Source organism: Mustela nivalis, assembly GCF_964662115.1.
Source record: "Mustela nivalis genome assembly, chromosome: 3".
Lineage (NCBI taxonomy): Eukaryota > Metazoa > Chordata > Mammalia > Carnivora > Mustelidae > Mustela > Mustela nivalis.
Genome location: NC_139022.1, coordinates 42895150 through 42909888, shown reverse-complemented (window position 1 = coordinate 42909888; position 14739 = coordinate 42895150). Strand labels below are relative to the sequence as shown.

Genomic DNA, 14739 nt, shown 5'->3' with positions numbered 1-14739 from the left:
GCATCCCATGAGTCTTTGAGGATCTATTGGTTGTTCATTTCCCACCCCCCCAAGATTGGTTAATCTCAATTGACCTATCTTTAGTTTCACCAAATCTTTCTTCTGCCTGCTTCAATCTGCTGTTGATCACTTCTGTTGAATTTACTCTATCATTTTTTTCAATTCCTTAATTTCTTTTTGTCTCTTCTTTATAATTTCTATTACTGATATTCTCTATATGGTGAGGCATTATTCTCAGACTTTTAGTTCTTTAAATATTGTTTCCATTAGTTCTTTGCACATATTCTCAAAATGGCTTATTTAATGTCTTCATTGAGTAAACCCAAAGTCTGGAATTCTTTGGGGACAGTTTACTTTTCTTCCCCTCTGTGTATGAGGCATACTTTGTTTCTGGATATGTCTTACAGCATATTCTTGAAAACTGGTCTTTAAAAAAAATTTTTTATTTATTTATTTATTTAACAGACAGATCACAAGTAGGCAGAGAGACAGGCAGCGAGAGAGGAGGAAGCAGGCTCCCCGCTGACGAGAGAGCCTGATGTGGGGCTCAATCCCAGGACCCTGGGATCATGACCTGAGCCGAAGGCAGAGGCTTAACCCACTGAGCCATGCAGGCACCCCGAAAACTGGTCATTTTAAGTAATGTAATTATATATCTAGTACGTATCTAAAAATCAGATACTGCCCCTTCCTAGGGCTTGTTGTTGTTTTTTGTTTTTGTTTAGTGCACTGTTTTGAACTTTGAAGTCTTTATTCTTTGTTGTGTGTGGCCATTAAAGTTTCTGCTCCATTAGTTTAGTGGTCCACTAATAACAAGACAGGATTTCCTTAAATGCCTAGAGCACTTCTGTGATTTTTCTGAGAGACTGTGCGCGTGCATGCACGTGCGCGCGCTATGGCACACCTTCAACATAGCCAGGAAGTTGACGATTCCACCTGAGCCTTCATTTCCTGCTGGAGCAGAACCTCAAGGTCAGCTGAAGTGACATTTTAGGGCCTTCTCAGCTCTTCTTTGAACATACACACAGCACTATGCAAGCATACATGACTTGCTTAATTCCAATGTATATCAGAACTTACTAAAATCCCTAAAGATACCGAATTCCCCAGATTTCCTTTTAAGCTTTTTTTTAAAATTTTATTTCATTCATTTATTTATTTATTATTTTCCCTTTTAAGCTTTTTGACAAATGTTTGCCTCAACTGTTATTCACTGTCCCAAGCAACTGTGATGCCAAAAAATTACCTCTGATTGTTTTTGAAAAGTGGTATCAGGAAAAGGCTTTCACACTGAGCCAGTTCTCAGTCCAGTGGGGTCTTTCAGTGAACTACCACTTTGGTCACATAATGATAATTCTCAGTGAATATATTGTTGAAGAAGATCCAACCCTGTTCTGCTTCTCCTAGTGACTGCCAGGCTGCTGGTTTTCATGGTAATTATGGGCTGCTGGTTTTCAAAACTACCATGGATCTGAAGAGTGAAAGATGCAAGTAGGGAAAGTTAAAATGTGACAAAGATCACTGTTCTTATCAAGATTCATCCCTTTTTCTTGAAAAATACTCCCTGGATTGCAGTAAACCTGTCCTTAACTCCAGAGTTCCAAAAAAGTTGATTGTGATAATATAGACAGTTTCCTCACTGCTTTTTATGGGGAAAATAATTTCTGTACATCTTCACTACACCATTTTTGCTGACATCGCCCCAGGTAACTTTCAAACTTAGTTTTGAGACGGTATGTCCTCAAGCTAAAGAAAAAAGAATTCTTAAACATATACTGAACTTCGGCTAGTAGACTTGTATTCTGCATCAGTCAGAAACTCTGAAACTAACATCTGTGGTATTCTAGGGTTGAGAAAACAAGTAAACATACTGTCGATAATGGGAACCATCTTTCTCACTGTTAGATGGCAAAAGGACACAAGACACAGCTTGAGTTGGCCCCCACTGGCCAAATTAAGGACAATTTGAGCATCAAAATAAATAATAGATTTCTACTTCTATAGTGATAGGAATTAGATTTCCCATTCTAGATTAAATAACTAGAACAAAGGATTAAAAATATGACTTAGGTTTTCAGACAATGGACAAAAAGCAGTAGAGCACAGTAATACCTGAGAGAGTGAAAACCAGTTGAGTGTTTTAGCTCACTGCATGAAGTTTCCAAACTATGCTACAGAGGGAAGGAATCCCAGGTAACTCCGTGGCTTTCCTGAAGCGACAGAGTTTAGGGTTTGCATAGGCTACTGTGACTAGAATTTGTGAGGCAAAATATAAGAGAGGATGAGAGGAACAAAAAGAAAAGCTGGAGATCTGGTGATCTTTGGAAGGATTCCCTTTAAGTCTATGGCGTAAGACTGATCTGTGCAATGTGTGTAAGGCATCTACCAAGGCCAGGGGAAAAAATTCACTAGAAAGGAGTTTGTGAAGCAACTGACACTGGGCCTGGTATAGTTTGTATTCTCATCTCACTGGATGTAACAGAAAGATCTGACAGTAGAAAAAGCATTAGGCCGAGTGCTTAAAACAGTAATGCCTCTGGATTCAAACGAGCCCTGGGCTAAGTTTTCCCAATCTCGGCATTGCAGACCCTTTGTACTTAATTCTTTGTTGTATATAATGTAGAATGTTTAATAGCACCCCTGGCCTATATCCACTAGATAGGACACACAATGTCTGCAGACATTGCCAAATGTACCCTAAGGGTAAAACTGCCCCAAATAGAAAACGGTTGTAGATAAGGTCATTAAAATAGCTATTAATATTCCCTATGTTCAAGGAAGTAAAGAAAAACCTCAACATGGTAAGAAGACATACGCAATATTACAACAGAAACAACAGCAAAGAGAGAGGGGGAAAACAGAAGAGTAGGAGAATGAGGATGAGGATGAGGAAGGTAGAGGTAGGAGGATGAGAGCTGAGGATAAAGCAAATGCCATAAAATGTTATCGACTGGAGAACCTGGGTGAAGGATTTTGTGTGATAAAGAATTTGGCTTTGCCCAAAGAGAGAACTGCCTTTGCCTTTGGTTTCTTGGAGGCATCTGTGTAATACCTGATAGAAGTACGTTTGTTTAGGACAGCAGCTAGCTACACTAAAAAAGACAAACCATGTAACCGAGGATGGGGGATTTGAGGTCACGTGTTAGCAGTCATCTGGAACAATCATTTGAGCAATCAAATGTATGCTGATGCTTACATACTGCAGCCACAACAAAAAATCTGCACACCAAAACTTCAGTGAGCTTCTGAGACTGGCAATACCCAATGCACATCAATGCCAGGATGGTTAAGGCGTCCTGAGGACAACCTGTGTTAGAACCCTCCATGGTCTATGCATCTCTTCGACAGGTTTTAATTTGTACCCTTTCTCTGTAATAAACAATGACTTCCAAGTAGGTTTCAGTAAGTTCCAGGGGTTTTCTAGCAAACTTGAGAACCCACGCCTGACCAACTCCATCTCCAAACCTGCAGCTGCTGTCAGAAGTGACAGTGGTCTTGTGGGGGCTCTTCTAACTCTGTAGCTGGACCCTATCTCCATGCAGTAGGGTAAGAAGCCTTGGCCAGACTTGGTGGTCTGGAGGACACTGCTCTCAACCTCGCAGTCTGGCTAAATCTGGATAGCCATGGAGCCATTTTTCTTTCACTTTTCCTGTAATAATTTTTCATAATTAAAATTTAATTGAAATTAATTTTGCATAATTTAAAAAGACAAAAGTAGAAAAAAAATTCTGCTTTCAACACAGTAAAAATAATTTCTTCTGTATAATCTCTTGAATTCCATTGCTCTGGTTATCTATATTCTGAAGCTCTTGAAAATGACAGAAATGATTCTCCACAGCTTATGAATTCCTGCAAACAAGGGGGGTTTCCCTGCCATTAACAGTAAGATGGAATTTAGTTATCTTTGTTTAGTTAACCAAGAACACTTAATTTCTTCCAGAGAAGTGAAAGCGAAACATCTGCAAGGATTTTTAAAATCCCATTTTCCTTTGAAATAACAGTACTCCATAGAGGGTATTTCCTTCCTTAGTGAGTCATCTCATCCCAGCATTCAGTTATCTGGAAATGCTTCTTCAATCATACCTCCTTCAGAGTTCACCCTTTTGAATTCTAATCCATGATTCCACACAAAAATGTTTCTATAAGTACATGGTCAAGTAACTGTATGTTATACATTCTTGATTTAAATAAATATTTCTATGCAGTGACATTTATAACAAATTACTGGTTGTGTTGTTACATGTTGCCGCATGTTGCCTAAAAGACAGAGACATAATTCTGAAATCAAAAACTGCCTGGCATCTATTTTAAGATAGACAAAAAGTAGACCATAAATAATTACAAATAAAATAAAAATATTTGTTAATTTATTATCTCTATACCCATATAAAAGTTACTATCTTAGTTTTGCTAAGAATAACTTTCAGCAAAGGTGATCTCTTTTAAATTACTACAATTTCCTTATATTTTCCATTATTATTTTAATGTGTCTTCTCAAAATTTATTTTCAAGGCAAGACAGAGTTAAACCTGTGAAATACCCTTCATGTTAAACAAGAATGAGGAAATCTGAGATAGCTATAATCTAAAAATTCTTTCACACAGGTAACAGCATGAGTATATTAATACTTGATTTGAAGTAGGCTTATGGAAACATAACCTTAATAATGGGCTGGTTCACAAAATGAGGTACTATACTGATCAATCATCAAATGTAATTTTTTTCCCCTGAAACACAGCAATTTTAGATTGCTGTTCTTTTCGCCTCCTGCTTGCTTCCCACGAAGGATGAAGAGGCAGCTGTGATTGCTGTTTTGTATCTGGAAATCCTTTTTGTGTACTCTTATTAAACAGATTCTTGAGCTGAGGTTCATTCTGCTGAAAACCTGGGAGGAGAAAGCAACAGCAGTGAGAAAGAACCATATACCTACAAAGCATGTAAGAGAAACAGACTTCATTTTCTCACATCAGTATTTAAGGAAGGAATTTAGTTTTACTTAAACTGAATACATCACAGTTTAAAAATCTAAGTCCAACAGGGAACACTGTGAAATTGAAATATACGTATCAATAGACAATTCTGGGACACATGCTTTCTATTCTATCATCTTTCTTCCCAATCTTTTAAACAGATGTTTGTTGTCTGTCTCCTAATATATATATATATATTTTTTAAAGATTTTATTTATTTATTTGTCAGAAAGAGAGAGAAAGCACACAAGCAGGCAGAGAGGCAGGCAGAGGCGGAGAGAGAGGCAGGCTCCCTGCTGAGCAAGGAGCCTGATGCGGGACTCGATCCCAGGACCCTGGGATCATGACCTGAGCTGAAGGCAGCGGATTAACCCACTGAGCCACCCAGGCTTCCCTCTCCTAATATATTTTGTGCTATCTTATTTACATTTGCAGTAAGAAAGAAAGAATGCAGACAACATGGGAGGCCAAAAAAGTCCCAAAAGGGCATCTTATATTTTCAAAGGAATATCACCATTAGCTTAAGATAACTGTATATGGAGCAGATGTAGCCAGAAAATTAACATGTATTTACTAAGATATTGGATTTGACGACACTGATGGGAGAGATGTATTTTTAAAGGGCTACTAATTAAGTCCATTGCCTTCTATTACTAAACATAAAATTATCATAAATTACCAAATTTACTCAAATAGAAGACAAGGTTCTTTTCCAATCACAAAATTATCTACCAGATCAGAATTGGATGTTATAAGATAACACTACATTATTTTGAACAATGAAATAGTGTTTGGGAGAGACACACCAGCCAGAAAACACATGAAACAATACACATTTATAGAATCAGGGGGAAAAAGGGGAGACAAAAATATAGATTTTTTTTTTGAAGTAGTCCTAGGTATGCATACGTTCTCCACTGCAGGTTAGAGTGACACTCACTGTCAAAAGTCTTTTGACAATCTTCTTAAAAAGCCAATGTCATAATGTTATACAATCAAATGCACACGGTTTGGGATAACATTTCCAAAATATTATTTACAAGGAATTAAAAATGTCCTGAATCTTGTACAAATCACATGTGGTCTACAAACCTCATATAATACTCAGGACGGTTCTAGTAATGAAGAACCAAGAATTTAAATGTTAAATGAATCTGTCGCATAAAAAATAGGATTCAAATAAGGCAGGATTCTAAATTAATATATTTTATATAATTATGGAAAGTAAACTGATATGTGCAAACAAACTGATAAATACTATAAATATATAAGCTAAGCAAAAAATAAAAACCCTTTTATCACTTGGGTCTCCTTACAGGAAAAACATGGGAATGCCTGAAGTTTACAGTTTTCCAGCTGATGAATACAGGTCAGTGAGGCAGACTGCCATGTGTCTGCCAGACCTAGTTTTCTTTTCCTACTTGGTGCACAACCTGGATGCATTGCCCATCCTGACTACAGTTAGATGAGGCCACATAACTGAGTTCCAGCTAGTGGCATAAGAACAAAAGACCTGCCTATAAACACCTCAGGCTTGATCCTTTAATCCTCTCTCTCTGCTGGTAGGGATGACAGCAAACTCCTGGAGGCAAAAGATGGAAGAAGTACAAGGAGCTGACAAACAGTGAGGAATGAGAAATGCATCAGTAGGATGTGGTAGTTACTTGTTAAAGCATTCTACTACAGAGAATACCAAAGTGGTACTTGGAAGGAGGATACAGCCATAAAAACAGTATACAAATTTGGCAGTGGCTTCACAGTTCAGTGGTAGGTGGCAAGGAAATGGACACTTTAGGTTGCAAAGTGTACATGCCTCTTATGCTAAAAAACTGCGTGGCCAGTAAGAATTTGGGGAGCAGGCTATGAGCCTATGGAGTTTGCAGCACGAGAATAAGCGGATGGAAAAAATAAAAAAATTAGTGTACTGATGGCTCTTTGGCTATGGACTAAAATCAGAGAAAGAACTGTCCAGCGGACAGGCAGAAACTGAAGGGAACAGGGTGTCCAGATATTTGGGAAGTAAGGTTCAAAAAAGCCTCTGGACTTCAAACAGTAAGAGATAAGACTGAGAAAGATTTTAAGCAGGAAAGGTCTATGGAGATCCAGCCTCTGAGCAGAGTTACAAGTCAAGAAGTATAGTCTTCTCAACCAAACCTGAGAATCTTAATACAGCAGATATTGAATGATGGTGGGGATAGGAAAGAAATACCCTCAAACACAAAGAAGGCAAGTTTGAGAACAGCTCTATAGGAAAATTGTTGGTGTGGTCACTAGCTCATGGATGGACTAAATGGAAACCAAGAAGTCAGAAATCCATTACATTTCTGAGAGACCTGTGTTGTGGAAGAAATCCTACATCTGGGCTGAAAAACTCTCTTGACTATTAAAGACTTCGAACTATCTTTAGGACCATGCGTTTTTACCAGTCACTTGGGGAAACTCCAAAGGAAATTATACCAAATGTCCACTTAAGATGTGCCCATGGAACACAGACCTCCCCAGATCACAGTCTGAAAACATAAAGAACAAGGGATAACGAAGTTCCTGCAGATTGTTCACACTTTCGTTCAGGTAGCAGACATGTTATGTACCTCCTAATTTTCCCTTAACTGAATGGGAGTTTGTATTATGGTTACCTTGTCTCTGATCTGCCACTAAATAAATATTTGATATGAGCTGGGGACAGGCAGTCTGTCTTAGTGACCAGGTCATCAAATTTTGAGCAGTCACATCTGGGAGACTGGATGGTTTAAGTATTACATCATTGGTGGATGATGATGGGCTTTGAGCTTGGATGCAGGGACTGGGTGGGACTATGAGCCGGCTTCCTTGGGAAGGAGATAAAAATGTGCTCTGTGTGGGAGGGACAGTGAAATGAGCACCTGGTGAGAGAAAGGATAGTCACTGGCAGAGAGTTATATGTTTAAGTAATTCAAATTCCTTTTTCCTCCTAACCACACACTTAGATTGCATTTCTTAGCTCCTTTGTGGCTAGATGATGTCATATAATTGAATTCTGGCTAATAAAACGTGAGTGGGCAGAACTGATTCCTGCCACATTCAGACCTGGCCCATGAAAACCTCCTGCAAAATTGTCCATGTACTATTCCCTTCTGGAGGACTATCTGGAAACTGTAGGAGGAAGGAGCTAAAAGATGAAAGGAGCCTGATTCCTGAATTACTACATGAAACACATCCCCTTTGTCAACTCACAGTGGACTGTGATGCACATGAAAAATATATTTTTATTATTTTAAGCCAGTGAGAGTTTGGAATTCTGTATAGAAGTCAGCCTACCCAAATATATGTAATGTGATTTGTTATGAATTAATGTGAAAATCCTTTGATTTTATACTGAACTTAGAAAGTAACATACTTGTTACTGAGTATTTAATGGCATGATGCTAAGATATAACTTAAAGTTGTATTTAAAATGTAAGAAATGTACTAGTTTAGTTAAAGATAAATCAAATAGACCCAATATTTCCTGGTAAGCTTTGCTTATGTCTTTCATACTAGTAGTAGACAGGTAAAAACAAATACGCAAGCAATTAAAATTTAAAAATTATACTGATAATTGAAAGATCTTCTTGTCCCCTTCCTATGGGTACATATTTCATTCAGGCTATTTAGCAACCAAAACTTTTCATCCTTCTAGTCTGGCAAAGCATTAGTCAATTTCTTATCAAGGTCATACATACCTGGGATTTTGTTTTTTGGAGCCTGTTCTCTGTAATTTCTAAAAAAAGAAAAAGATCCTTAGAACTTGAAAAAGATAATTGACCTTAAGAAGATAATGTTAAAACAAAAAACAAAAAACAAAACAGGGATAAAACTCACTCAAAGGACTAATGAACTCCCTCATCCCACCAGCAATCAATAAAAAATGATAAAACCCGAGGTTTTAGTTGTATCAAAGTCTGTGAGACCCCATCAATACTGTAGAAACATGGGACTTTCCTTCTCACCATCCTTACAGGGACTTCTGGTCATAAAATATCCTATCTTGGTTACTTGTGTCTACTCTTGAGGACTATACAGACAAAGAATTTCAAGTCTTCTTAAAGGAGGAAGAGTCACATATTACACAAATTCATTTTGTGGGAGATGGAGAGCAAAATGGTGTGTTATTCTCAAGTGAGGAAAAAAAATGGAGCCTTCTGAAGCATGTTTGGGAGACATAAAAATTTTTTAAATTAATTTTAAGGTTTCAGATATGGTTTGCATCTTTTCCATACTCTTTGGAAAATGTATACATCATGTGTTTCTATTCTATTAAAAATTATCCCTGACTTACACATAAATAGAAAAAAGTTTTCTGAAGAAGGTAGCTATTACTGAAGAAATTAGCTAACCATATTTATCCTAAAATGTGAAAATATTCCCTCCCAGATTAGAGCTACAAATGAAATGAAACCTATTGGTTTTTAACAGAAGAGCTGAGGAAGGTGGTAGTTAGGGACGCCTGGGTGGCTCAGCTGGTTGAGCCGCTGCCTTCAGCTCAGGTCATGATCCCAGGGTCCTAGGATGAAGTCCTGTATTGGGCTCCTTGCCAGGTGGGGAGCCTGCTTCTCTGTCTGCCTCTGCCTGCTTGTGCGCATACTCTCTCTCTCTGACAAATAAATAAATAAAATCTTAAAAAAAAAAAAAAAGGTGGTGGTTAACAACAGGGACAGAGACGGCAACATTACCAGATATAAAGGAGTCTGGAGAAACTTGCGGTTAGAGCAAACTGTATATACTGTTTATATACAGTATACACCGAATATACTGTACATATTGTATACATACTGTATATACTGAAACAGCAATCACAAGGAAATGACTGATGTTTACAATAATGGCCAGCAGTTATCAAGAAAAGGAAAGAAAAAAAAGAACCACCATTCTTTTCAGAAAGTTCTGTTTAAAGAGTAAGATATGAGATGTTTTCAAAAGGTTTTCAGCAAAAGCAAACTCAAAGTTTGAAAACTTTGACAATCAGAAGAATAAACTGAAATTTGCTAGACAAATTATTTAGCTACAGGACTGATGTGGCACTGCTATATGTGTATTTGCATATACTATCCAAGTATAAAGTTTGAAAGGACCAAGTCTAAACACAGGATGTGTTGTATAAACTACATGTACATATGGGAGAGATTCTCTTCTGCCATTACTAGGATGTGCAGATATTTCTTATCTTCAAAAAAAAGTTAAAAACGAACAATTATTTCAGGATAGAAAAAAACAACTCTTACCTTCTAGAATTTTTAGATCCTGATAAAGAATGGAAAAACACAGACTCAAACTTCCTTGATTCTGTACTTGGCTTGTTTATGTCATTTCTCATACTCTGATGGGTTTCGAGTCTATCTTCCTCAGGTAACACTTTTTGTGGAGGCTTTTGTTCCTTAACTGAAGAATGGCAACTACTTTCCTTCTTTCGTGTCCTCCTGACTTTCCCAATGAAGAAGTCATCACCACTGTCACTCTCCTCAGACATGGAGGACTGTTTGTAAAACCTTTCCTCTGTGCTATCATCAAAATACTCCTTTTCTTCTTCTTGTAATTCTTCTCCATCACTGTTATCATCAAGGGAGCTACTGGACTCTTTCCCTTTTTTGGTTTTACTTAAGGTTTTCATTTTTGGGTCAGCAGGTATCTTCCGGGGCTCAGAAGAAACTATACCAGCCCTTTCAGAAGGCTTTGATGGAGAATTGGGAAGGTCTACAGCATTGGGTCCATGTTCCATCTTGGTTCTTTTTTCTTTTGAATTTATTGGTTTCTTTGCCAATATTTTGGCTTCTTTCTCTTTTTGCTCACTGATAATAGTTCCTTCATGCTGTAACTTACTGGCATCATCATTTGAACACAAAGTGTCCTTGGAATGATTTTCTTCTAAAGCAGTCTCTGATGATTTAACTTCAACAACATTTTGTCTTGCATCTTTAAAGGCTTTGACAGCAGCTACAACAGAAAAGCACATGATTTGTTTCATCATTAAAACAAATAATACAAAACATCACCACTTCAGTACAGTATTTATTAAATTATTTGCAAACACTTAAGAGGATAACTACAATTAGATTAAATATATATCACAGGTCTGAACTCACAAAAGAATTTTACTGACTTCAAAAACCGAACTTGGAAGAAATGCTCAGAAGTATTCAACTTAAAACTCTTAAAATTAACCATCCTTTCAGGTCTTGAAGCTACGAAAAATAGTAAAAACTTCACTTGAGGGGCGCCTGGATGGGTCAGTGGGTTAAAGCCTTTGCCTTCAGCTCAGGTCATGATCCCACGGTCCTGGGATCGAGTCCCACATCGGGTTCTCTGCTAGGCAGGGAGCCGGCTCAACCCCCTCCCCCCCGCCTGCCTCTCTGCCTATCAAATAAATAAATAAAAGTCTTAAGAAGAAAAAAAAGGAAAGAAAAATGGACACATCTTAAAAAAAAACCTTCACTTGAATATAAATAAATAAAATTAAATGGCAACTTTAATTTCTTTAGCAATAACATATTGATATGATTATGGTACATTATAAACTATGTTTTCAGACATAAAAACATATTCTACTCTGTGACAGTAACATTTAATTCTTTCAACACAGATTATTTTCACACATGAAAATTATGTGACTAAGTGGCAATATCAAAAGCAATACATGCATTACATCAATATTTAGCAAATCAATTATATTCAATATTACCATGAATGTGTTATATATAATATAAATGTTTTCAGATATTAAAACTTAGGTTCTAATAGGTTCTAAGAACACAGATTTAATTAGACTTCATATAACTTCCATATTTTTAGGCACCTTGCCACATTTAAAAATATTTGAAGGAGGCATTTATAAAAGGTTCTCAAAACAAACAAAAAAACTCCCAAAGAAATAAAGTAGCCATGTATTCAAAGTCATATACACAAGTGCATTTAAGTACATGCCTTAAAAGTCATTTAATACAAACCTTTTAGCACATCTATTTTTTTCTTCAGAAGAGGATGCATTGCTAGTCTGGCAACTGCTCTTTCAGCTGCAGTGGAATCAGGCTGCAAATTGAAACAACAAACATGGGAATAAAAACAAAAGAGTGCTATTAAGTGAATAAAAGAAAATGTATCATAATTTTTAAAAATGAGAGTTAGGAAACAGGAGTTTGATACTATTCTCATTAGATAAGTCACTTGTATAATCTATGATAAAGAAAAAGAAAACTCATAATGCAAAATACAACTGCCCCTGAAATAAATTAATTTGTCATGTAATCAACCGACAAATATTCTTCAGGGTCTTAGTATCTTTCCAGAATTCTGGAAGACGCCCTGTGAGATATATAAAAAATGCAATATAGCTTGTGTTTTCAAAGAGGTTAAATTATCTAGTTAAAAAGACTAAATTAATATGAATCAAAAAACATGAGAGTGCTCAGCTGGGTGATACAATTGGTAACTACTGTAATGTTTGAAATTCCAGTTAATAGAGATGTAAATTATCTGGTGTTAAATATTTGTATTTTAAAAGTCTAGTATCTCTACTGTATTTTCAGAACCTTCTACCAACGCTTGGCTAAGAGCGAACACTTCATAAATATCTGATGATGACTGAATTGGGACTGATTATGTATTTATTATATTTATGAATATAGAAAATTCTTGATTTGGGATAATTTCTTTAAGTATCTTCTGTCGGCTGACAACTTCTAAATTTCTAATCGCTACTCTAACTTGAGCTCAAGGCTTGTATATGAACCTCCTACTTGACATACTAAAAACGAATTTTTTTTTTTTTTAGTAGGCTTCATGCCCAGTGTGGAGTCCAACAAGGGACTTTAACTCATGACCCAGAGATGGAGACCTGAGCTGAGATCAAGAGTTGGATGCTTAACCCACTGAGCCACTCACCCCGAGAATTCTCTGATATCCTCTCAAACTTACTTCTTTAGTCTTTCCTATATTACTATGTGTAATTTCACATTTGTTGGTTGCTGAGGACTAAAACTTTTAAGAATTCTTCTATCACATTTCTCCTCCTTCATGGCTCACTATCAGTCCTTTAGCAAATCTTGTGGATCTAAATGCAAAACTATGTTCAGGACCAGTCATTTCTTACGACTTCTACTCTTAGAACTTTTGACCAATTCACTAACATGTCTCACCCGCAGTACCTATGTGTTACATTCAAACTTGGTCACTTGCTCCCCCACTCCTGATTTTCCATAGAGCATCACAATGAGTTTTTAAAAAGGTAGCCAGATTAAGATATGCCATTCTCTGTTCTTCTTTAAGCTTTACTGCCTTCTGATGTTTAGGCTATGTCACTGTAAGCTCTTCTTTCCACACTGTACTCCCCAATATATACATGATCGATCATCTCTTATTATTCACATATCTCCTCACATGGTATCTGAACAACACTTCCCATAACTCTTTATCTACTTATCACTTAACATCGCATGCCAGCACAGATACTTTCCCATCTATGAGGCAGGGGCTCTGTTTTCCTCATTCCTATAGACCTAGGGCTTGGAACAATAAATGGTAACAATCTGCATTCAATAAATATCCCATAAAACAAATGAATACATGTCAGTGTGTGTGAAAATAGAGCTGTCAGCTTCAAGTGTCTTTATTTTAAATTTCTCTTCACTGTTAATAGCCCACTATAAAACTTTTTTCCCTCCTAGTAATACAAACGTGAGGACATTAGTAAATACAAGATGACAGTTGTCTGAAGTTCACTGTGTTTGGAGGGCTTATCTAGGCAATGTTACCCAGAGAATAACTTCTTTAAATTATATCTGTGGTCTAATTACCTTGTATATTAAAGAATATCCCTCTAAAATTTATATCCAACTACAAACTCAGAATGTACCTTACATGGAAACAGGGTCTTTGCAGAGATAATTAAAAGGCAGATATGCTGGATTAGTGTGGCCATCAATCTAATATGACTGATGTCCTCATCAGGGGGACACTTGGATATAGGCACAGGGAGGGAAGAAGGCTGAGGCAGAGACTGCAGTTATCTTGCCAAAAGCCATGGCTCACCACAAGTTGGAAGAAGCAAGGAAAGGTTCTTCCCTAGAAACTTTCGAGGATCTTAGCCCTACTGTCATCTTGATTTCAGATTTCTAGCCTCTTGAAACATGACAGAATACATTTTGTTGTTTTAAAGCACCTAGGTTTGTGGTACTTTAGCAGCCTTAGGGTAACTATAAACTTTGATTTTCTTAGGTTCTTAGATATATATTTTTTAAAGATTTTATTTATTTATTTAACAGAGCGAGAGCGAGAGCGAGAGAGAGATCACAAGTAAGCAGAGAGGCAGGCAGAGAGAGAGGGGGAAGCACGCTCCCCACTGAGAAGAAAGCCCGATGCAGGGCTCAATCCCAGGATCCTGAGAGCATGACCTGAGCCCAAGGAATATATTCAACCCATTGAGCCACCCAGGAACCCCAATTAGGCTCTTCGATATTGCCTCTGTTTAATCTTGTCCAAGAAACGTAGGCCATCTGGAGACTATTCATTATACACAGGATTAAGATAAGCCTTTGCTTCAATACCTTGTGGGGTTTCCTGAAGTCCAATACGGGACTTCTTACCTATTTCATCTCCCTTGGAGATACATGAGAAAATCTGGGAAGAAAACCTAGTGCGGGTACCCTAAGTCACTCAGTAACAAGATGGGCTGCTGAACATATAAGTCAAATATGTATGATTTAGTTTTATAGGGTGTATATTAAAAGCTGTAACACAGAACCCCTGATGAGGGACATTA

The 14739-nt window shown here is 37.2% G+C and overlaps 1 protein-coding gene across 4 annotated transcripts in view; it reads right to left on the bottom strand.

Annotated features, from left to right (window-relative positions):
- Window positions 1-4345: 4345 nt before the first annotated feature.
- The window catches only part of SRFBP1 (serum response factor binding protein 1), a 67117-nt gene continuing 56723 nt past the window's right edge, over window positions 4346-14739 (bottom strand). For all 4 annotated transcript variants that reach the window (XM_082723402.1, XM_082723401.1, XM_082723400.1 and 1 more), the window contains 4 exons: window positions 11930-12011; window positions 10211-10919; window positions 8672-8709; window positions 4346-4885 (listed from right to left, as the gene is read on the bottom strand). In XM_082723402.1, coding sequence (XP_082579528.1) covers window positions 4701-4885; window positions 8672-8709; window positions 10211-10919; window positions 11930-12011 — 1014 coding nt within the window. In that variant the 3' untranslated portion in view covers window positions 4346-4700. The remainder of the gene's footprint in view (window positions 4886-8671; window positions 8710-10210; window positions 10920-11929; window positions 12012-14739) is intronic.